General features: G+C 46.5%; 1 protein-coding gene across 8 annotated transcripts; it reads right to left on the bottom strand.

Moving 5' to 3' along the window:
* Positions 1-1654: 1654 nt before the first annotated feature.
* Positions 1655-24343, bottom strand: LOC118233043 (histone-lysine N-methyltransferase EZH2-like). 8 transcript variants are annotated; one of them, XM_035428355.1, is made up of 21 exons: positions 23639-24343; positions 18983-19106; positions 18017-18145; positions 15790-15909; positions 15347-15467; positions 14419-14598; positions 13557-13659; positions 13045-13208; positions 11106-11129; positions 10709-10806; positions 9510-9756; positions 8832-8998; positions 7890-7984; positions 6851-6894; positions 6504-6629; positions 5857-6080; positions 4837-4932; positions 3463-3544; positions 2865-2945; positions 2549-2633; positions 1655-2031 (listed from the first exon to the last, which is right to left on the bottom strand). In XM_035428355.1, exons 2-21 carry the CDS (start codon positions 19097-19099, stop codon positions 1971-1973), a joined length of 2364 nt encoding a protein of 787 aa, XP_035284246.1. In that variant the 5' UTR covers positions 19100-19106; positions 23639-24343; the 3' UTR covers positions 1655-1970. The 8 variants fall into 8 exon arrangements, with proteins under 8 accessions (XP_035284246.1, XP_035284247.1, XP_035284250.1 ...); XM_035428356.1 differs by having other exon boundaries at positions 6851-6891; positions 23639-24079; XM_035428359.1 differs by having other exon boundaries at positions 18044-18145; positions 23639-24007.
* Positions 24344-24645: the final 302 nt, after the last annotated feature.

Here is a 24645-nt window from a genome sequence, read left to right as displayed (position 1 = left end):
CGCTTTTGGGGGGATCCTCTGTGAGGTGCGGTCGGCTTTGTGGTATCGGGGCGCTCCCGAATCTTCAGCCGAGCCCCCGTCCCTACCTCCCTGCGGATTTTAAAGGCTCCGCTTTTATTGTCCTGTTGCTAAGGTACGTAGTCGGCTAATTTAATTTCCTAGCGTGACGCTGAGGGTTTTCTGGCCGTTTATATCGAAACTGAAACGATCAGACGAAGACCAGAGCTGGTTCATTGGCTAATCGTATAATGATATTCTTTCTTTTCCATCCCGGTAGGGATGTGATTGGTAGCTTTATGGTAATGGACAGTTCACACTGGACCAGGTATCAGCCCAAAGGCTTTGCATTCCAGCATTTATTGACAAATGATTTGAACATTTCCCCATCAACAGTGTGTAATTGAGCACCTTTATAATTCAAAACCATTACCACGGTGGGATGGGGTAGAAATACAGCCCCCAGTTCCCCAAAAAACTAGCTAGGATAAGACTATCACCCTCCCAAAAACCGGTTTTGATATAAAAATCAGGCCTCGTTTCTGAAATGTAAAAAAAGAGACCATACAACCAAAAACTAGAGCTAAGTTCAAATGTCATTGGTGAGGGTAAGTCTTTGATTACTTGGTATTGCTAAAACGATAACGAGAACAGTGGTTTTCAATAAATTAACATACTCGAGAGCTAGTTCAGACAGCTGATTTTAAATGTTACACATCACAGATACTCACTGGCAGGATTTTGCCATTACACGTAGGTTTGGTCCTTGTTTTCATCTAGACAGTGTGGAAATCTATCAGCTGATGTGCTTTCAAAAAAATATTTGATTATAGTCACACCCCTGAATAAGCGAAGACAGAAAATGGTCGGTTACTCATTGTAAAGGGCCATGCAAGTCTTGGAGAGTTAAATGAAGAGCAATAAGTGGATGGGGGGGGGGGGAGAGAGACAGGGGTAGAATGCCCCCCCCCCCCCCCCACACTCACAGCTTGCATTTCTCACACAGTCTCATTTAAGATTTAGTTAATATTTTACCACCATCAAATACACTTTCATAGTGTTGAGTGTAGTCCAGGGCTGCCCGACCCTGTTCCTGGAGATCTACTGTCCTGTAGGTTTTTACTCCAACCCTGACAACATTCAACATTTCCAACCACTTATTTCAAACCCATAGAGATTCCTGTTGAGCTGCTAATTAGTGGAATCAGGAGTGCCAAATTAGAGTTGAAATGAAAATCTACAGGACGGTAGATCCTCAGTTTGGTAGCCCTGGTCTAGATTTTGTATGCACTGATGCAATACTTATAGTACACACAGCGATCCATCTGCTTACTGAAGAACTCCACATTTTAATCACCAACAAGTTTCCTAATGACTTTTGCATGAATACTGGGGATTTGGAATTTTGGGTTTGACTTTTCCTGGAAGCGTTAGGGGTTTACAAAAACTGTTTGGTTTTGACAAATAAATCTTCACACATGTTAGATTCATGGAGAATGTGTACAACGAAAGCATTGGCAATTTTCATACATTCTTGCAGTACATGAGTCGGGGTGCAACAAATTCACAGTTCGAGTCACAAACCCAGCGGGAAAAGCCCCAAAAAACGGTCCTCTGGTTCTGATAACCTTACGAATGACATCACATGAACATTAAACCCGTTTGAAGCCTGTTTTATTTCCAGCCGTAAGCACAAGGGGGGTGGTGATGACTGTTCAAGTATTGCAGATTGTGTTCAACGGTTTCGTTGCTGGTAACGTGCTATTCGAAAAAGACGAACAAAAGAAGCTCAGCCGTTCTAAAAAGTGAAAAGGGCAGCAGAAACACTGACAGAATAACGGTTCTACCAAGCGTGATCGTATTTAATCTCTGTTGCCTCAGAAAAGGACCTGTGTACAGAAAAGGTTTTAGAAACGCGTGTGTGTGGGTAGTATAAACATCCTGAAGAGAGAAGGCGCTGGTGTGAGGGAGGATCAGGGCATCTCCATCTCCCGCTCGATGCCCACGTACTTCAGAGCGTCCGCCTGACTGTACCTGAGGGTCACAGAGAGGAAAACGGGAGTCCGTTTAAAAAATGTTTTTTAAAAAAAGGCTAAATACTGCCCTGCTTCTGTGGATTCAGCTGTAATGTGTTTGTCTACAAACCATGTGATTATTACACAAGTGGGGTGTGTCAGAGCGGACGCATGCTTCGTCTTAATGTACGCTAGAGGGCTGTTAGCTATATAATAATCATTATAAAATAATCAAACTAGCATGCATTATGTTAAAATATAATTTATTATTATATTCCTTTTTTAAACTAGACACCAGGTGTATTTTATTTTTACAACCTTTATAACATTATTGGGATATCAAAGACAATTCTGTTGAATTAACTGTTAAATTAGGTTAGCCGGTTTAGAATTTGATATTAGTAACATGAGAAATCTGTCAATGCAAGGCAGTGCGAACTGAAATTGATGGGGTTATTTATGCTCATAATGCTAGCTGTGATGAAGAGGCAAGTGAGGCGGGTGACTGTGTGAAAAAGCACTTGAAATGGTCTCACCTGTAGTCGAAGAAAAGCTCCTCGCCCGTTTGTATGGCCCTCTTTGCAAAGATGCCGATCCTGTGGTCTCCGTTCACCATCATTACTGCGCCATGGAGAATAAGTGAGTCAGCACACCACACTGCCATGTGCAAAACAAGCACACCCTTTAATGTGTGAGGTCACAAATGTGTGATCAGAACGTTCATAACCGAACATTCTAATGCTGATGTCACAATCGTCACTGGTGACTGAAGGCAGTGGAGTTCTAGAACACTGGCATTCCGAATGACCTTACTCTGCAAAGGGTTAAGGACACAGCCGACGGCATTCTCACCTTTTGCATAGCAGTTGGGGTTGACTGAGTGATTGGCGAAGCGGATCTTGTTGCCTTTCCGAGTGGCGTCCACCACGAAGTCTGCGGGGAGAGAAGCGGACTCGTGTCGTCTTTCTCGTCTGAAGTTCGGTCACCTGTTCCGCGATTTATTTCCAGCTAAACAAGCCGCGGTTGCTATGCCGACCCACCGCGTGGCCGATCGGTAACCTCATGCGCGTCACAGCCAGACGAGCCAATCAGAACCGATTCAGCACGCATCCAGCTGATGTCACATTTTAAAATAAATGCCGTTTTTGAATCACCAGGGTCACTTGTAGTTCGCAGAATGGTCACCCAGTCAGATTCCCTCTGCTAGTCTGTGTTGGGCAGAGGTGCACAACTCCTGTCCTGGAGGCCCGGTTTGAGTGCTGGTTTTTATACCAACCGTTTAGCTTAGTTTCGGTGGTCTGAGAGCTATATAAACTACGCTGGTTCACTCCTGTATTTGAGCACAGTGAAACCTTTAGGATACACACTGTCTGATACATAACATACCGTAATTAACACTGTAGGTCAGAGAGCGTTGTGCGTGTGTGTGTTCATGTGTGCGTGTGCTCACCGTTGTTCAGGTTGAAGAGGAAGCTGCACATGTACTTATCGTACACCTTGCCCCTGCGATCCGCTTCGTCCTGGGAGATTATCTGGCAACAGGGGGAAAAAAAAAAAAAAGTCATGAAAACGATACTTGTATTTTGTCTTCCTTTTTTTTCGATCTAATTTGAGAGCTGTAAGCGAGCCGAGATGAGAAACATTAGGTGCAAAGCCGGCCCATCTGTGAGCGGACGAGCGCGGGGGGGGGGGTGGTGGAGGCGGAGATGATGGAGAGAGCGGTGCGAAACAGGAGCCCTGGGTCCTCGACTGTCTGTCGCCTGACTGTGCCTTACCAGACACGCAGCCAATCACCGTCTGCCACTCACTGTCTGCCTGCCAATCAGTCTTCTCTTCACTGGAAAAGAGTACCACTGACCGCGTATCCCACTACAACTGTACTCTATATGTGCAGCAGCTTCAGGTTGCCTTTAATAATAATAATAATTATTATTATTATTATTATTATAATCCTCTAGACTAGGATGTTGACTCATCCCTGGTCCTATCCTGGTTTTTGTTGCAACTATAGCTGGATGTAACAAGCTCTGCATTGTAATGAGCTGTTAATTCTGCTGTTAATTGGCCTTAATTATGCAGTGATTGTCCTTAATTAGACTTTTTACTTCTACTGAAGGGCAATTTACTCTCATAAAAGCCGCAGTATGCCAGAAATAGCTATGCATGCCCTATAAATAAATATCCTGTATTCACATCACAGGCATGTCAATCAGTCAGACCGACCTATCTTTTCATTTACTATGCTGTACGTACAATAGGGCAAATAATTCCAGCTGAAAGAGGTTCCATTTTGAATGGATTCAAATGGCAACAAGCCAAACTTGCATGAACTATGCAAGCTATGGCAGAACTTAAACACATTTTCAACAACCTGAACTGATCAAGAGGTTGACTTTGACATAAACCTAGCATACACAGTGGGTACCCCAGACCGGGGTTGAGAAACACCGCTCCAGGCCAGGTCTGCCCAGGTCCACCCCCTGCCCAACCCTGTTCCTGGAGATCTACCGTCCTGAGGGTTTTCATTTCAACCCAAATTTGGCTCCCGCGATCCTGCTAATTAGCAGCTCAACAGGATCTCTAGCTGTCGCATGAGGTTTGCCATTGTTAGGGCTGGAGTGAAAACCTGCAGGACGGTAGATCTCCAGGAACAGGGCTGGAAACCACGGCTCTTGGGGTTAAAACCAGAACGCGTGTCACAACTGGGGAACGCAGCCGAGTCAGGTTCACAGAAACTGAAGACATCGTGACCGCAGTCATCGTCGTCACTGCGTTCAGAAAGGAGGAAAAAAAAACATGAAGTCCACTCGGGCGATGGGCTCACCTCTCCACAGTACTCCGAGATGAACTCATTCTTCTGGACCGGCTCTTTGATGAAGATGCCCCAGCCGGCCACGTCAGAGGGGGCCAGCAGTAAGTGCTGAGGGGGGAGGGGGGATCGGGGGACAAGGGGGTTAAACTCATTAGACGGATGAAATGGAACCACCGAAGCAACGGAATCGCTGATTGGAGCAGCTGACTGTGCACGCTACGGCTCGTTTCCAGATCATCTGCGGAAGCTGGAAGGAAAACCCAGGTCACATCCTGTCTGTGTAAATCCTGCAAGCCTTGCATAGGACCCCGCTCTCATAGCTCTCTCACCCACCTTCACCACCTCGGCCTTCCTCTGTATGTCAGGGGTCTCCATGGTAACATTTTTTTTTCTTCCATGGAGCACGTGTGTTCCCAAGTTGAAAAATCTGCATTCCAATTAGTAGATGTGCTCCAAAATCATTTCCACTCAGCACACATCACATTTTCAGGAACAAATGCTTCTGAAATGGGAGCACTGTAGAGCCCTGAATGTCGTTGTCTTTCAACGTTTTGGCGCCCTGTGTTTGCTGTTCTCTCTCACACTTTCTTGGCCCATTTAATTTGCTCTCCTCTCAGTGAAATTCTTGGCCTCTCATGTGTCCTGTTACCTTAATTTCTTTGGCCCCCCATGTGTACCATTTTTGGTCTCTCTCATGGCCCCCTGTGTCTGTCTTGTGGCCCCTTGTGTGTACCATTTTTGGTCTCTCTCATGGCCCCCTGTGTCTGTCTTGTGGCCCCTTGTGTGTACCATTTTTGGTATCTCTCAAGGTCCCCCATGTGTACTGTTTTTTGTCTCTCGAGGCCCCCTGTGTGAACTCTTTTTGGTCTCTCTTGTGGCCCCCTGTGTGGACTGTTTTTTGTCTCTCGAGGCCCCCTGTGTGAACTCTTTTTGGTCTCTTTTGTGGCCCCCTGTGTGAACTCTTTTTGGTCTCTCTTGTGGCCCCCTGTGTGGACTGTTTTTCGTATCTTGAGGCCCCCCCCCCGTGTGTACCGTTTTTGTCCTCTTGTGTCCCGCCCAGGCGTGGCGCTCCCTCACCTTCTTGGCGCCCCGCTGGATGCTGCAGTTCTTGCAGGAGACGTTCTTGCTGTCCCAGTGCTCGGCGGCGCCGCAGGTCAGGCAGAGGTCGGGGTCGCACTCGCGCACCGCCAGGTAGCACGGGCACTGCTTGGTGTTGCACTGCGCCTTGCAGCGGCAGCCGGGGAAGCGGTTCTGACCTGCGTGCGGGACACATACGCGCTCAGCGTAACGCAGTGGTGTCGAACTCGTTGCCATGGAGGGCCGTGTGTATGCAGGTTTTCATTCCAACCAATTAATGCTGCCTTAATTGAGTCCAATTACTCATTCAGCCATATGCGTTTAACTGCATTGAAGCACAGAATATAAGAAAATTTTTATTTAGACAATGCGGGTCACCATAGACGTCGGGTCACCATTGTGCACAAACCTGCATCCCTAATTCAGCAAATAATTTAACTAATTATATAATCAAGATCTGAGGCTGGAATGAAAACCTGCATACACACGGCCCTCCATGGCAACGAGTTTGACACCACTGGCGTAACGGCTCTCAGACAATGAGTGTGAAAGAACTACATTTCCCACGTGCCCCGTCGTCCCTTTCTGGCGATTGTACTCACACTCAGAGCTGCACTGGCAGAACTTCTCGCAGAAATTCTGGGCGATGACGCAGGGGCAGGAGCTGTCGCAGGGCTGGCGGGGGTGGTCACATGGCTGGTAGTTGTACACGTGATTGGAGGAGCCGTCTGTGGAAGTAACAGTACAGCACAGTTCTTAACACTGTTGGACAAAGTTCGACTGTACCAACACTTAGCAACAACCAACAATGCAATCCAGTTCACGCATTTTAAATGTTACTGTAGCCTGTTAGAGCTTGCCTGGGTAATTGAAACAAATCTTTTTTTCCTCCAGTTAACACTGTGCTGTGTTAAGTGAACAAAGCCTAAACGTAGTAAAAGGTACCAACCTTTTTTCAGCTGGATTTTCCTACAATGCGTGGCCCACAACCTACAACAGTATGAAGAGAAAACAAAATTACATCTCCGTGCTACTCTTCCGGGGTTCTGCAACAGCAACAGGAAAAAGAAATATCAATAATAAAATGAATCCAGTGGAAATGATAATGCCATAGGCTTGAGTGTATTACTGCGATCAGATAGATCAGGTCTATTATATAAAGACCACAGGGTTGAGTGTGTCGTTGTGTTCAGACAGAAGGGGTCTATTTTATAAAGACCACAGGGTTGAGTGTGTTATTGTGATTAGAGAGAAGGGGTCTATTTTATAAAGACTGCAGGGTTGAGTGTTTTATTGTGATTAGAGAGAAGGGGTCTATTTTATAAAGACTGCAGGGTGGAGTGTGTTTCTGTGGTCAGACAGAAGGGGTCTATTTTATAAAGACCACAGGGTTGAGTGTGTTATTGTGTTCAGAGAGAAGGGGTCTATTTTATAAAGACCACAGGGTTGAGTGTGTTTCTGTGGTTAGACAGAAGGGGTCTATTTTATAAAGACCACAGGGTTGAGTGTGTTATTGTGATTAGAGAGAAGGGGTCTATTTTATAAAGACTGCAGGGTTGAGTGTGTTGTGTTCAGAGAGAAGGGGTCTATTTTATAAAGACTGCAGGGTGGAGTGTGTTTCTGTGGTTAGACAGAAGGGGTCTATTTTATAAAGACTGCAGGGTGGAGTGTATTTCTGTGGTTAGACAGAAGGGGTCTATTTTATAAAGACTGCAGGGTGGAGTGTGTTTCTGTGGTTAGACAGAAGGGGTCTATTTTATAAAGACTGCAGGGTGGAGTGTGTCGTTGTGTTCAGAGAGAAGGGGTCTATTATATAAAGACTGCAGGGTGGAGTGTATTTCTGTGGTTAGACAGAAGGGGTCTATTTTATAAAGACTGCAGGGTGGAGTGTGTTTTGTTCAGAGAGAAGGGGTCTATATTTTATAAAGACTGCAGGGTGGAGTGTGTTTCTGTGGTTAGACAGAAGGGGTCTATTTTATGGTCCTTACCTGTGTTTCCGTTTCTTCTTCCTGGGCGGGGTGTCCACGTCTTCTGCGGGGGCGCGGGCGATAATACTGGACTCCTTCACCCGGAACTCGTAAACCTGGCCATGGAAGAGCACACCAGGCGTGTGAAATTACCCTCGATTTCCTCATGAATAATCTGCGGCTGCATTATTCCCTTTTTCAAACCAAGTTCCCTAATAATTATGCTATACCGCCACAAAAATTTTTTAAGAAGGGGAACTTTTTAAAATAATCTTATTCAAACATGCAGTGCCTTATGTGTGTGGGTGTTATTCCCCTAAATGAACATTGAAAGCCAGGCGTTCAGTGACTCATCTCTTTGATGAGCATTGGGGCTGCATAAGACCCCTCCGTTTGGCTCACCTGTGTGCACATCTCACCTGTGTGCAGGGCTCACCTGTCTGCACGTCTCACCTGTGTGCAGGGCTCACCTGTCTGCACGTCTCACCTGTGTGCAGGGCTCACCTGTCTGCACGTCTCACCTGTGTGCAGGGCTCACCTGTCTGCACGTCTCACCTGTGTGCAGGTCTCACCTGTATGCTGGTGTCACCTTTCTGCAGGTCTCACCTGTGTGTCTCTCTCACCTGTGCACTGGGCTCACCTGTCTGTAGGTCTCACCTGTGCACTACGCTCACCTGTCTGCAGGTCTTACCTGTATGTATTTCTCACCTGTGCACTACGCTCACCTGTCTGCAGGTCTTACCTGTATGTATCTCTCACCTGTGCACTACGCTCACCTGTCTGCAGGTCTCACCTGTGTGTCTCTCTCACCTGTGCGCTACGCTCACCTGTCTGCAGGTCTCACCTGTGTGTCTCTCTCACCGGTGCGCTGGGCTCACCTGTCTGCAGGTCTCACCTGTGTGTCTCTCTCACCTGTGCACTACGCTCACCTGTCTGCAGGTCTCACCTGTGCGCTACGCTCACCTGTCTGCAGGTCTTGGTGCCGATGAGCCGGGCGATGGCGCAGTAGTTGTCGTAGTACGTGCCGATCAGCACCCTGAAGAGGGAGGCCTCGGCCCCGCTCCAGTCCACCGGCTCCGGAGGCTCCGAGCTCAGCTTCAGCACGGGGGTCTGGCAGCGCGAGTTAGCCTCTGCCCAAAACAAAACACAACCAAACGCCATCAGCCCTGTACCCCTCCCTGTCTACTGCAGGGACACCCCAAACGGGCCCTCCAGGCCAGCGGTACAGCAGTGCTGCCGCTTTTCATTCTTCCCCTCCAATCAGGACACTGGGTTAGTTAACGCTCTGGCCAATCAGTGCCATTAATCGATCCGTGAGACAGAAAAGAAAATCATCAGCACAACTGGCCTCCAGGGGCCAGATTAGAGTACCCCCCTGCCCCTTTATTCCTGTATACTTTTGGGACAAATACATTTAAACACACATATGACACTGAAGCAGAACCCAGTGCGATGTGATTCACAGCCACAACTCCAATTCCCAGCACCACCCTCTCAGGTCTACCCTTGACTGTCCGATCCTGTTCCTGCTTTCAGCCAAACTCCCACTCCATCAAAACAAATACATTATACACAAGCGCTTCCCAAGCGGCAGATTTAAAAGGTGGTGGATGGGTGGAGGGGAGGGGGTAGACTGCTCACCCGAGGAGCTGGTGGTCTCGTCCCTCTTGTCGTCGTCGTCCCCGGCGGCGTCCCGGTCGCTGTCCGTGTCCTTGGTGTCGGCGCTGACGGTGGGCGTGCCGGGGCGGCTCCCGCCGTTGGGGAGCCTCCCCCTGCGTCGCCCCGCCGGCCGCTTGGAGGGCGTCTTCGCCCTCTCTCTCTCCCTGTCCCGCTCCCTCTCCCTCTCTGCGGCAGCCGCGCTGGGCGGGTACTCCCTCACCATGCCGTCCTGCAGCGCGGGGGGGGGGGGGGGGGACGAGGTTAGGCAGGAACAAACCCAGGGAAAGTGTTTGGTTGGGACAAACTATAGATTTGTTAACCTGCCTTGTAGAAGCCATTGTTAAAGTGAACCCAGGAAACTCATACAAACTCCCACTGATAAATGCGTGTGAAACATATACGTGAAATAGACCTGGGAAAGAACGAACTACAGCCGATATGTCACCCCACCCCCCACCTCATACATAAATCTTTTGACATTGCTCTTGGCACCAACAGCACACTTGCTTCAGAAGAATAATACATTTATTCATTTGTTATTCTTCAGAAAGAGAATAATAAATGAATAAATTAACATAAAAGAAAGGCTCCTCCGTTTTCTTTCCAGTCACCAAATGTGTACAGAAACCCCAAGCGCAGACCTCAAAAACGTGTTCTGCAAATATAACACGGCTTATCTTTCCACCAACAGGGATCCGTTCCAAATCCCTGCGGCGAAGGGCGATAAGATCCAGACCCACACCTGTTCTCACAGTCAGCCTCTATCCACCGGCTCTGAGGTGGGATTAATACCGGCTCCTGCCATTACAGCCAATGCATGTGCGGGGAGAGAGAGATCACAATCTGGCATCACGGAGGATGAGTTCACACACACACGCACGCACGCACGCACGCACGCACGCACACACGCACACGCGCCTGAGAGGATGAGTTCACACACACACACACACATGCACACACGCCTGAGAGGATGAGTTCACACACACACGCACGCACGCACACACACACCCCTGAGAGGATGAGTTCACACACACACACACACACGCACACTCTCTCTCACAAACGCACGCACACACACACACTCTCACACACACACACACACGCACACTCTCTCTCACACACGCACACACACACACACACACACACGCACTGAGCGGAGGAGTACACACAGTAACACTTGCCTGCACCAGATTCATGTAGCAGCTGGCGCCGCAGGGCTTGCGGTTCACCAGGTTCTCCATGTTCTTCCGCTTGTACGTGTTCGGCGTCGCGTGGAAAGCTGGAACAAGAAGAAAAAAAGAAAAAAAAAAAAAAGAGAGAGAAAGAAATAGAACTCCGGTTGGAGAGAAAGAAAACAAGCACGACAGGTGGGCCAGTCATGCAGGCTGTGCTAAGAGACACGCCCCACCTGAAAGCGATCAACCCCCCCCCCCCCCCTCAGTATTTCAACAGGAACAGATGCACAGGTACCACAAAGGCCCACACGTTTACCATTTAAACAAGAAGAAATAAGGCTGGGCGCCGTGGGGTGGACACGGCGGATCAACGGTACAGAGTTGGAACGTAAATCTGGATTACCTGTAGAGTGGGTGTGGGTACGCTCTATAGAAAGAGAATAAAGGCGAGGATAAGGTGGATGAATTGCACAGAACCAGAGAACCAGTAAATGTGTGGGTAAGGTAAGCAAACTGCACAGACAAATAAAGGCATGGATAAGGCAAGTAAGCTACAGGGCAGAATAGAGGGGTGGATAAAGCAAGTAAACTACAGACAGAATAAAGCTGTGAATAATGTAAGTATGCTACATACCGAATAAAGTTGTGAATAAGGTAAGTATACTACAGACAGAATAAAGCTGTGAATAAGGTAAGTATACTACAGACACAATAGAGGTGTGGATAAGGCAAGTAAACTACAGACAGGATAGAGGTGTGTATAAGGTAAGTAAATTACTGACAGAATAGAGATGTGGATAAGGCGAGTAAGCTACAGACAGAATAAAAGTGTGGATAAGGTAAGTAAACTACAGAGAGAGAATAGAGGGTTGGATAAGACAAGTAAACTACAGACAGAATAAAGCTGTGGATACGGTAAGTAAACTACAGAGACAGATAAAGGTGAGTATACGATAAGTAAACTGTATAGACAGATAAAGGTGTGTACAAGGTAAGTAAACTACAAAGGCAGAATAAAGGTCTGTATGAGGTAAGTAAACTATACTGAGGCACAATAAAGTTGAGTATAACGTAAGTAAAACTGTACCAAGACAAACTAAAGGTATGAATAAGATAAATAAACTGCACCGAGACACAATAAACGTCAGTATAAGGCAAGTAAACTGTACCGAGACAGAATAAAGGTTTGGACAAGCTAAGTAAAGTGTAGAGACAGAATGTAGGCGCGGATAAGGTAGGTAAACTGTACAGAGACAGAAGAAAGGTGTGGATAAGGTAAGTAAACTACAGAGACAGATAAAGGTGTGTGAAAGGTAAGTAAACTGAACAGAAGCAGAATAAAGGCATTGATAAGGTAAGTAAACTGTACAGAAGCAGAATAAAGTGTGGATAAGGTAAGTAAGGTAAGTAAACTGTAAAGACAGAATAAATGGATAAGGTAAGTAAACTGTACAGAATCAGAGTAAAGGCATAGATAAGTAAGGTAAGTAAACTGAAAAGACACAATAAATTGGTAAGGTAAGTAAACTGTACAGAATCAGAGTAAAAGCATAGATAAGGTAAGTAAGGTAAGTAAACTGTAAAGATAGAATAAAAGCATGGATAAGGTAAGTAAGGTAAGTAAACTGTAAAGACAGAATAAAGGCATGGATAAGGTAAGTAAGGTAAGTAAACTGTAAAGACAGAATAAAGGCATGGATAAGGTAAGTAAGGTAAGTAAACTGTAAAGTCAGAATAAACGGATAAGGTAAGTAAGGTAAGTAAACTGTAAGGACAGAATAAAGGCATGGATAAGGTAAGTAAGGTAAGTAAACTGTAAAGACAGAATAAAGGCATGGATAAGGTAAGTAAGGTAAGTAAACTGTAAAGACAGAATAAAGGCATGGATAAGGTAAGTAAGGTAAGTAAACTGTGTAGTCAGAATAAAGGCATGGATAAGGTAAGTAAGGCAAGTAAACTGTAAAGTCAGAATAAACGGATAAGGTAAGTAAGGTAAGTAAACTGTAAAGACAGAATAAAGGCATGGATAAGGTAAGTAAGGTAAGTAAACTGTGTAGTCAGAATAAAGGCATGGATAAGGTAAGTAAGGTAAGTAAACTGTAAAGTCAGAATAAACGGATAAGGTAAGTAAGGTAAGTAAACTGTAAAGACAGAATAAAGGCATGGATAAGGTAAATAAGGTAAGTAAACTGTAAGGACAGAATAAAGGCATGGATAAGGTAAGTAAGGTAAGTAAACTGTAGAGTCAGAATAAACGGATAAGGTAAGTAAGGTAAGTAAACTGTAAGGACAGAGTAACGGGGCGGGCGGCGTGCAGTGGACAGTGCTGGCGGGACACTCACGGTGCAGGAAGCAGTCGTATTTGAAGCAGCGCCGGCAGAAGAGGGTGTGGAAGGAGTGCAGGCTCTGCTCCCGCTGCACGGACTTGGCGTTGGGGCCGTCGATGTTCGGGGTGCACTCTGGGGGGAGCGCCCCAGGCAGCTGCTGCTCCGTCAGCTCTTTGTATCTGCAGAGACACCACCCGCCAACATCAACAAAACGCACCTAAAACTGCACATACGTCCCAATTCCAACACTATTCCAAATTTGACCTTAATTCTATAACCTAGTCACTGTCGGTAAAGCCATTTAGATTTCAAATCGCACTGAACCTACTTCCTCTCCTACAGGGACCTTCCACCAGAGCAGAGGTGATGATGATGACGATGATGAGACTCAACATTGCTGTTAATTAGCAAACTGAGCCTTAAGCTAATGAAACCAATTTAACTTGACTAATTGGAAACGTACATTCGATCAGCAGTATGGGGAGATTTCGGGGGAGGGGATTTTGGAAACGCGTGGATGAACGTACTTTTCTCTGAGTTCCTCAGGCGATCCTTTGTCCGGGAACATCGACGAGATCGCCTCGAATATCTTGTCGGAGGGGAACTTCTTGGAGCCCTCACTGTCCCTGCCTGAAAGCAGAGGAGGAACATTGAGAATCATGGCTGACCAACGCTCAAAATGTTTTGCTCAGCTTCAATTGTGATTTTTTTTTAAATAATAAAAATCATTATAATACAAAAATGTATCAGCTTTACCTCCTGAAGCAGGTAAACTGGTTCTGAACCCTTGTCCTGACGAGACTCAGGCCGGATTCAAATCAGCGCACTTGCCTACTAATGAGTATACAAGTCGCATACAAATTATATACGATTTGTATACTCAATAGTAGGCAAGTGTGCTGATTTGGACACAGCCTCAGCATCTACAGGGCCACAATGCCCACTAACCATTAAAATACAAAATCATGGCCAATTGGACGCAGCGATGCCACAGCACCGCTTTACCGGTCCCACAACTTCATTTAGCATCCATATAATTACATGGGACTGCATGTCTGAGCCCAATTTCCACCTTCTTCCTTACAAACTGCTGCGACTTCATCAGGCCACAGCAACCTGTGGGTCGAGTAGGCCCCGTCGCAATCGTTTGATTCGTTGAATCTGGTGTTTTAGCACCATAATGAAAGCAACACTCTACTGCCTCAAATCCTATTGGACAGCCCAGTGTTGGGGGGCGTGGCCATGAGGAACAGTCCACACTGTAAGTGCATTTGATTCGGCTGAATCGGCCGTTTTAGCACCATAATAAATGCGACACCAGACTGCCTCAAATCCTATTGGGCAGTCCAGCGTTAAGGGGGCGTGGCCACGGGGAGCCACCTGTCGCACCCTCAGAGCAGAGGCGGTCCTTCCTGCCGTCGTCCGCGTCGTCCCCGCCGTCGCACAGGTCCACCCTCTCCACCCGGTAGTCCGGGCGCTCTTCCTCCTCCTCGTCGTCCTCGTCGTCGCTGTACTGCGTGAGGGCGCTCACCAGCTCCACGAAGATCTCGTCGTTGATGAAGCCGCACTCTTCAGCGCGGACAAACAAACACACAGAAGAGGACGAGAGTCAGGAGGGGACGTCCTGGTGGTTTATAGGGACTCATTGTTAGAAGAGCCCCAAACGGCTGAGAATGCATTTCTGGAAAACAACAGCCTTTGAAGTTCACAAATGAACTTCATTATCTCCGTAAGTTTGAAACATCCCCCAAAATACCCACTTGGTTTTACACCTTCAGAATATGTGTTAATTCTTTCAGAATTTTATTATTATAAGAAGCAGTAGTAATAGTGGTAGTACTACCAGCATTACAGCAATATTGGTAGACTAATTCAAATGATGCTTGGCTGCCGTATTTTTAATAGAAATAGATTTTATTTTTCCATTTCCCAAAACCCTGCTTAATAGAAAACCCAGCCCGTAAGTGGCAGGCACTTAGAGTAAAATACCCAGCTGGGAGCCACCAACGGCAGCGCAGGCGAACAGCTGCTCAGCCCCAGCGTGGTGTGGGTCGTGACCGTGACTCTGAGCCCCAGCGTGGTGTGGGTCGTGACCCTGACTCTGAGCCCCAGCGTGGTGTGGGTCGTGACCGTGACTCTGAGCCCCAGCGTGGTGTGGGTCGTGACCGTGCCTCTGAGCCCCAGCGTGGTGTGGGTCGTGACCCTGACTCTGAGCCCCAGCGTGGTGTGGGTCGTGACCCTGACTCTGAGCCCCAGCGTGGTGTGGGTCGTGACCCTGACAGTGACAGTGTGACAGGGGCTTTGACCCGCTCCTCACCTCTGTCCCCGTGGACCTTTCCATCGTAGTTTTTGATCAGCTCCTCGATGAAGGTCCCGTCCTGGTCCAGGATCTCGTCGCCCATGTAGGGGATGTTGTGCAGGACCGTCTCGTCCTCCACCTTTTTCCCACCGGAAAACAAAAAAGCTGTGAGACCTCCTCTTCTTACCCACCATCCCCCTTTTACTATTCATTTTGGTCCAAAATCAATTCAAATTTAGTATTAACCCTTTACGTTGTGAGATCAAATGTGCGATTAGTAATGCTCTCAACTCAACATTCTAATGCTGATGTCACAATCACTGCCGGTGATTGACAGCAATGGAGTTCTAGAACACCGACTTAGACTTTTTAAGACATTCAAAACAAACCTGCTCTTCAGAGGGTTATGGCACCATTTATGTCAAACAGGCAAAACCAGAAGAGTGAGAAATTTCCGTTACCATGAAGTTCTGCTGCAGGGGGGACCAGGAGTACATCACAGGTATGGAGGCCACGGCGTTCAGGGTCTTCAGGGGAATCACTTGCTTGGAAAATTCGGAGAAGCCACTGCCCACAGAGCACTGCAGGGGGAGGAGGGGGGGGAAAGTTTGTGAATGCCGTGTGAGCCGACGCCCGTTTATTATCGTTCACACCCATATCTCCACTCGCCGCAGAGGAGACTCCCCCAGGGCTCTGCAGAGCTCCACTTTAGGAGCCTTTTGCTCCCGAAAATTGATGTGCACTAACCGGAAAAAATCATTCAGGAGCACATCTGCTAACTAAGACATTAGCGTGCTCCTAAAATTTTCAAATTAGGAGTGTAATTGCGCCTTTGAAAGATTGCTAGCGTGCAGCATTGGCCCCTCCCCCTTTTTAAATTCCTGAAATCATGACTTCCCATCAGGAAAATGCGTGGATGCTTTTCCATCGAGGACCACGCGGTGCTTATAAAAAAAACGCCATCAGGCTGTGCGAAAGAAGCAAAATATCTACATACTACAAATGCAGTCTGATTCCCGAGGAGCAAAAGGAACAGCAGTGGGAAAAAGCTGGATGTAGTTCTCATCCGTCCAGCTGATCGTTCGACTGAACTCTTTAGGAGGGGGCGGGAACTCTGTGCAGGAACAGACGCGGCTGCCTCTCTCTCCGTTTCCCCCGAACGGCAGCACGGGAACAAACAGTCGGGGGTCGAGCGACGGCACGACAGGTGCGGAGAAACCGGGGGCGGACGAAACGGGCTCGCGGGCCCGGCCGAGCGCTCCGATGCACTCCTGTGCGCGACTTCTGCCTTCCCCCGCCTTACCGCCGAATTCGGCGGCCTTTTCAAAGGGGGGAACCGACTCTTCATTTCGTCCGCGATCGCGGGGTCCTTGCAGACGGTTTCACCTCTGATAGGGTTCAGACATAGCTCAGGAGGTAAGAGCGGTCGTCTGGCAGTCGGAGGGTTGCCGGTTCGATCCCCCGCCCTGGGCGTGTCGAAGTGTCCCTGAGCAAGACACCTAACTCCTAATTGCTCCCAATGAGATGGATAAAAGCGATATAAATGCAGTCCATTCAAATACTATTACACCTAACCCCTAACTGCTCTAGGTGAATGAGAGGCATCAATTGTAAAGCGCTTTGGATAAAAGCGCTATATAAATGCAGTCCATCCATCTATAGAAAACTGGGTTCTGGTGCCGGTACATTTCACACAGGGCAGGCAAACCGGGTGTGTGTGTGTGTACCGAGCTCAAAGAAACTGATAATGAATCGGGCTGCCGCTAGGTAATGACGCGTTTAACACATCGCACCTAGCTCTGAGCTCCACATGCACTGGCGTGTGTGTGTATAATCAGACAACACACTGTATACACACGGAAAGGCTGCTAGCGTTAAACGTCAGACACACACATACGCACTTAAAGCAGCGAGATGTGGGAAAGGTTCACATGCATTTTAAATGCGTGAACTTAATTGTGGATATGCAACACAAAAGTACAGATACGAGGAAAAATGTATTTCCTCTTGTTTTCTCATGGCCACTTCTCAAAGTCTGCCATAGTCTACATCTCAACCGTCCTTCTTTGAACCTACAAGGATTTTTTAAAATCCAATTAATTTGCAGCCAAATCCAAAAGAATGGTCACCTTTTGTAGGACAGCTAAATCAAGAGTTACAGTTCAGATTCAAATTTTCTGAAATGGACACAAAGTACAGGTAATCTGCAGCTGCCCGCACACAGTTCTCATTTTTCAGTTGCATATACATCGTTGTTCCTCTCTTCAAGTACACGGAACACACCGAGTTCTGATTGGCCCCCCAGAACCCATGTGATGATACTGAGGCAATCCATGAAAAATCTTCGTAAACAAAACCTCGAGCAGACAAATCAGTCAGCCAATTTAATCAACAAAGAGCATTCTACTGTACCGTACTGTAAATAGACACGTGAATCAGCCTTTGGCTTCACAACATTTTGACATGTTGAAAAACATTTCCAAGTGAAAAACTGTGCATTCGTTCTTTCGATATTCGGTTAGAAGCTGTGACTCCAGGTAGGCTGCGCGAGGGAGGGGGGGGGGGTCGGCGTATGGAGCGTGTTGTGCGGTGGGGTGGGGGGGGGGGCATATGGAGTGTGTTGTGCGGTGGGGGGGCGGGGCGGGGGGGCGGGGGGGTTGTGGATGACCTAGCAGTGTGAGTGCTGACCTCTCTGGTCCCTCGCAAGGAGCTTACGGGTGCCATGATGCTGACGGGCTGGATCCGGCGAAGCTTCCACTCCTGGTTCAGGATGTCGGTGCGCTCCGCTATCTTCTGCCGATTGGAGTTGAACATGCTCTGAGCCACAGGAAACAGGAAACAGGAAACGGAAAGGGGAGGGGGAGGGGGGGAAGGAAGCCGGAAATGTCGGGGAAAAGTAAACAGGAAACGGGAGTTAGCAAAGGGAGAAGTGGATCAGCTGCAATGGAACATTTCATCTAAATACCAAGCAAGATCTAGCACCGCCAATCTAGGACTCCACGGTTCAGTGCAGTGGATGAAGAGCAGGGGGGTTCCCCGGTGTCCTGGCTACATTTACAACCTGGCTCTTGCAACCTGCCACCCAATCATCCCTCAGTTTAATTGGCTGAATATCATTCACTCCCAGCCCACCTCAGCTGATGTGTGGTGAGCTTTCTGGCACAAAATGGCTGCCATGCATCACCCAGGTGGATGTTGCACACTGGTGGTGTTAGAGCTCAGTTTCTCCCTAATCACTAAAGCACTCTGAGTGTGAGAAAACAAATGCAGGGAATTATTAGTATTATTATTATTAGAATAAATAAATACTTTCAGAGACAGGGCAGTGATTAAATGAGTGTTAAAATGAGACTTCATAATGACCTCCGTGGCCATTTACTCTACTTAGTTCAAATGCATGTAATCTCAGTGTGGAGATCTTGGACTAACTCTACAGTCAGCATGGAGAGCCATATTCCTTTTAACATAGGGACTTAAAGAGTGATATGGAAATGAGGGTGTCCTGGCTATGGGCTGGTCGAATGAAGCAGTGAGGACCTCGTCTGCTCTCCATAACCTCTTAAGCTGCCGTAGCATTGAATGAAGGGGTGAGAACCCTTACTCCCCCCCCCCCCCCCCCCGAGCCCGCCCCTACCCCCGCCCCGCCCACCTCACCTTGACCTCGTCCGCTCTCCGGAACCTCTTGAGCTGCCGCAGCCGCATGTACTCGGACTTCACCCTCCGCCGCCAGCACACCGGCCCTTTCTCCCACCGCTTACCGGTCAAGCCCATGGCCGCCCTGCGGGACACAGCCAGCGCCGGGTCAGTCCGGCCAATCACGGGGGCCTCGTGCGCCGAAGCCCCGCCCCCCTCCCCCCCGAGGCCCAGGGAACTCTGAAACCTGGGGGGGGCTCTGTTACCTGAAGCAGTGCACACACACAGTTCCCACAGCTAAGCGTTAAAGCCGCTCGCTTCGCCATTTTCAACACCGGCGACCGTTTGGCGATCTGGCATCTCGAAGTAAAAGTAGCCTAAACCTTGCCCTGCGTGAAACTGACATCAGACGCGCAAAACTCAATCTGGCTGAACGCATTCCAAGCATTGCCCGCCCCTTAACCATGCAGCCTGTTTATACGCAAAAAAACACCCCCCCCCCCCATCTGTATCAACACTTTAAAAAATCGCACATGGTTTTCTGCTTAAAACACGCTCCTTTATTTCAGCTGAAGTCAGACGCTGCATCAGACAGATCGTGCTCTCTCCGTCTGAGCGCCAGACGGCTGGAGATTACCCAGCCGAGCCAGCCTCCGAGACTGCCGGATACAGCCCGGGGAAAGCTACCAATCAGCTTTCACGCTGCCAGGGAAGACGACCAATCAGATGAATGATAACATACATGATGGTGAAGGGGGGAGGGGGGGGTGGGTTTACACTTTGAAGGCTCGCTCCTAGACTCTCTTCCTCCCCACCTTTTGCTCAGCGTATCGTTCAGCACACTTTCACAAGAACATGCCGTACCAGCGGAACAAAAAATAAAATAATAATAATAATACTAAGCTCATTCTGTTGCTATAAATATGGAGATACACATTCGCAGCTGGATCTTACGGTGAAACGGTGCGTTCCACTTTCCTGAACTGGACCACAGGTCTCATTCAATGGATCTGTGTCTCACAGGGATCCTGCTACTCATTGACACTGTCCACCAGCACAGCCAAAGAAAAACACACTTACACACCCTCCTTTGGAAAGGTATGAAGATCATTATCTGACAAAGAGGGGGGGGGGAAAGGGGCTGGAAGTGTAGTGTAACAATTAGGTAACCAGGGCCTACAGCTCAAAGGCTGCCAGTTCATTTCTCTAGCTGGGCGGCAGCAGGTGTACCATTGTAAATATCTGGCGGTAAAAAAAAAAAGGAATGTACATAAGAAATGTGATCTATGCAAGTCACTATGGGAAATAGAGTCTTTTTGCTTAAATGGAAATGTAAAAATCACTTCCAATTGTTTATCATTTTCACGTTATAGATTAATCAAACAGCTTTTTTTGTTTATTGCAGCAAATTAAAAGGGATGTGGAAGCAACTTGATGAACCTGAGAGTTTTCACAAGCATGGCTTAATTTTTCCTCATTTTCATCATCTTCACTGATTTAAAAAAGCCAGTTGAAAATTTCAGGCTCGTTCTAGGGTAGAAACATTCCCTGGCTTCTCACACACGCGTGCACGCACACACACACACCCGTATGCACAGACACAGACACAGACACAGACACAGACACAGACACAGACACAGACACACACACACACACAAGCTGCACTTATCCTGCAGAAGACTACCAGCCGGAGCTCCTTCTGATGTCACAGACCATCAGCAGAGCTGCCAGTCTACTGCACAGGAGAGGACCGTGGCAGACCGCAAGCACCCAACAGCCCGGGGGGGCGGGGCTACAGCACAATGCGGCAGGGAATACCCTGCCGGTTAAGCTTTGCTAGGTAACACCGCGGCCAATCACGGCTACCCGGCAGGACTCCGAGTACTGAGAACAGGTGGCTCAGCTGGTTACCACAGAACCTGCAAAGAACATCAAGTGCAGTTTTATTACAGCGAGCTATGCCGTGTTTTCTTCACACCCTTCAGCACAGTCGAAATACCAGAACTAAAAAAGAAATAAATAAATAAATAAATAAAAATCAGCAAACATGGTCAAACTATAATGTGTAAGTATTCTATAATAAACTAGCAAAATTTTTGGCCCACTGAATTTTTTTTTTCTTCTTTTTTTTAGAATGTAAAATCATTTGCATTGCTTTCCTGAAGAGCATATCATTACCATGAGTGCAGACTACTCATTACAGGGGAACGAAAGACAGAAATTGTAGGACAATGTCAGTAGCCACTGTTTGTTTGGCTAAGTTGGATGATGGCAACACCGCCCATCCTACATTTAACGCAAGCTTTCACATTCATGGAAGAAGCAAATGAGTACTTCAAACTACTTCAATACCTCACTACTTCAAACGACAAATAAACAACTTTATTTGCATAACAATATATTGCACATTTCTTACTTTACTATTAACGGTGCAGTTTGTAAGTTTAAAAAAAAAAAAACACTTTTGTTCACATTTAGTTAAAATTTCCATGACATACCAACAGATAGCAATAAATTAAAAGCTCTAAGAAAAAAATTCTGGTCTCTCTGACTGTCCCAGGCCCAGAAATCAGCCACTCAAAAACGTCACCACACCTGAATCTTAACAACCAATCAGGACAGCTCTCTGTCGGACAATCATGTCGCGCGTTCACAGCGCTGTCAGAGCAGAGAAACCATAGATATTGTGCGATAGCTAGCTAGTGGCAAAAAAAAAAACAAGAATGGCAGAGAAAAAACTGCCAAAAATACCAGTTCCACTTTTGACTACAAAGGCGCATATACTGAGAAAAAACCAAGAAAACAAAGACTGTCGAAGAAAAGATTACAATCAAAAGGAAATTAATCAAGTGAGAGACGACACTTGGTTTGGGTTTTCTTAGGGACTTAAAGGTCTTCAAAAGTGATGTTGAACTTGCAGTATTTCTGCTGGGCAGGTAATTATCTTGCTTGTTCCATTTCGGTTGAAATTTGTATTATGCAGATGTATTTGGTTCCCTACGATTGTCACCTTTTTGTTTTTCTTTTTGTATCTGAGTTATGGATCTATATCTCTAATACCTGTTTTGTATATTTTTTTCTCATATAAAAAAAAAACTGATGGAAGTGACTCAGGCAGTGTTCCATACCATCTGGCTTCAGATCTGGTCATTGTGGTATATGAAAAATGTTATTGCTAAGCACTGTCATATTGAAACACGCTCCTCCGTTGGGGAAATTACTTTAAATGTCATGAAAACTATGACTCGAAATCATGAAGTAATGACAGACATAAAAGTTCCCTCCTGGCGTACCGACCGACCTTTAACCACCTGACCCAAACCACCAGAATCCTTCACGGTTGTTCATTTTTGGTCACTACCTGTATGCTGCCTAAAGATGTCAATTACACAAATATTTATTTTTCAAATATAACGAACAAACATATCAAAACATCACTCAACAGTATTGGCAGTAAAACGCACAAATTAACCAACAAGATTTTTATTAGTAGCTACGAATGGAAAACTCTTGAGTCGTTACGAGTAAAAAAACTAGTATGAAAACCTGATGCAACTTAAATTTCGAAATTCTTACCTTGCTGAACATAAAATTTGCCAAGTTCTCCACTTTGAATGAAACAAGTGTAAATGCAGGCTAACGTTGCTACTGTAGTTAGCTACACAGTTGGTGATTTCAAATGTCACCAATGACGTTATAATGCTTACAGTAACTTCTACCAAGCTGGTACAAGGTAGCTACCTCGCTAGTAAATGGATCGAGGAATGACTTGCCAACACTGACTAATTTGTGGGATTCCTGTTTTTCCTCGGGAAAATGTTCGCGGTACCATAAAGTCTGTAGACTATGCAACTTAAATGACGATATGCAAATATATATTACTTCCCGAATAAGTTGTTTTAAAATAACCATCTACACACGCTAATGTATCTAGCTAGCTACGGTGGGTTTTAAAGTAATATCAGAAGCGAATTCTAACAATAGAACCACTCAAACGCACAGTTTAAGCAAGTTGGCTAGCCAATGGGGTTGTGTTAAGTTACCAAGTTTCGATAAAATCGATAAGAGGCTAGCTCACTAACTGTAAAGAATGACTGATATGTATCTGTACTGTACTAATGTTCAATTATGCCGACCTCGAGACAGAAATGTGGGTGCAAAAACGGGCTAGACAGTTTGACCTCATTTGTCATTTTATTGTACCGGGTCGATAGCTACTCTAGCGGTAAGTTATTTAGATAGCAGTAGCTAGCTAGTTAAATAAGTTAGCCAATGCTTGGTAACATTTAAACCGTCACGCTGCATCACATCGAGGTCAGAGACAGGAGGGAAGAAAACTTCGGGTTCTTCACTACCAAATAGGTATGATAATGTAACATTCTTTCTGCATCTAAATGTCAAGTATTGATCTAAGCGGACGTTAGCTTACTGGCATTGTTTTTGGGCGACTAGCTACCTACTTAGCTATTATACAGTGAACGTGCAGACTGAAGTCAAATAATGTCAGGCTATAGCTAGCTAAAAAACCTGGCAAGCTAGCAGACAGTTTTCCCGGGTATCTCAATTTCAGTTGAGACATCCGGCCAGACCAAGCCTAGGCTGTAGAACAAAATACAGTAATTTTTTTAAAAGTGATTGCTGTTGATAAATGTGGTTGCAGAATACCACGTTTCCTACCTGTTAACGCGATTGTCCAGTTCACATCCACTGATAAAAGAAAATCATTCAACGAACAGCACAGGATTAATGAGAAGGGGTTGCTGTGCACCTCCCGGCGACCGCGAATACCGGCAAACTCGGATCTTACAAAGGGGCACCTCGTTCTATACCTTGATTGCTTCAATAAAAGCTTGTACAAACACATAAATATCTATACAGCAGATATTAAAGCTGCAGTTGTCGGCCTTATACCATCCAGTATTTATATTTCTATCGCTCGTGCTCGCTTGGGCAACTCAATTCCTCCTTTCTCCCCAATAATATCCGCCTCTTACTTCGGAGAAACGACAGACTCGACGAGCGCCAAACATATTGGCCAATCAGAGGGGCCTACCTTTAATATGCTTTGTGTTATTGGCCGAGACTGCTTGGACGCTACAAAGGTGCGGCCCAATCATAGGGATTTCTACAATGGGGGCCCAGGAATGGGGACATGTGGTGAAGTTCTCTTTGTTCGTGTATTTTTTTGAACATATTTTAGTTTTTAAAACGACGCACGCGCTATTTTACCCCGTCTTTTACACGAACTACAGCTCTTGGTCGTTGCCACCGCTGTTATTGTTAGACCCGACTATTTAACTTATTGCTACAAGGCACATTACAACAGTCGTGGCTAGTCTGCTCTTTTTGGCCAAAACACCAAGCGTGCCAACATGCTTACAGAAGTAACCGGTTAGCTAGCTAGCTGTACGGTTGTAAAACCATTATCGATTCCTTTCTGTCTTGCTACAATGGTGGGCATTAGCTATGTTGTTGCCTGTTGGTAACGATCGCTGGCATGCAGCCATGTCTCTGGTCAACGGGTTTACTTAAACCCACCCCCTTTTAAAGTGCAATGACACATTTTTTTCAAATGAATTCGCGCTACACCTTCATTTCCAATTTCCCGAACATAATTCAAATTTTAATGTTTGATATTGGAAAATAATAGGAAAACAAACCTTTAAGCTTTCAGACTGCATTAG

This window comes from Anguilla anguilla, chromosome 8 (assembly GCF_013347855.1).
Source record: "Anguilla anguilla isolate fAngAng1 chromosome 8, fAngAng1.pri, whole genome shotgun sequence".
Classification (NCBI taxonomy): Eukaryota; Metazoa; Chordata; class Actinopteri; order Anguilliformes; family Anguillidae; genus Anguilla; species Anguilla anguilla.
Note: the sequence above shows the minus strand (reverse complement) of the source record. Positions and strands in the feature narration are given on the sequence as shown.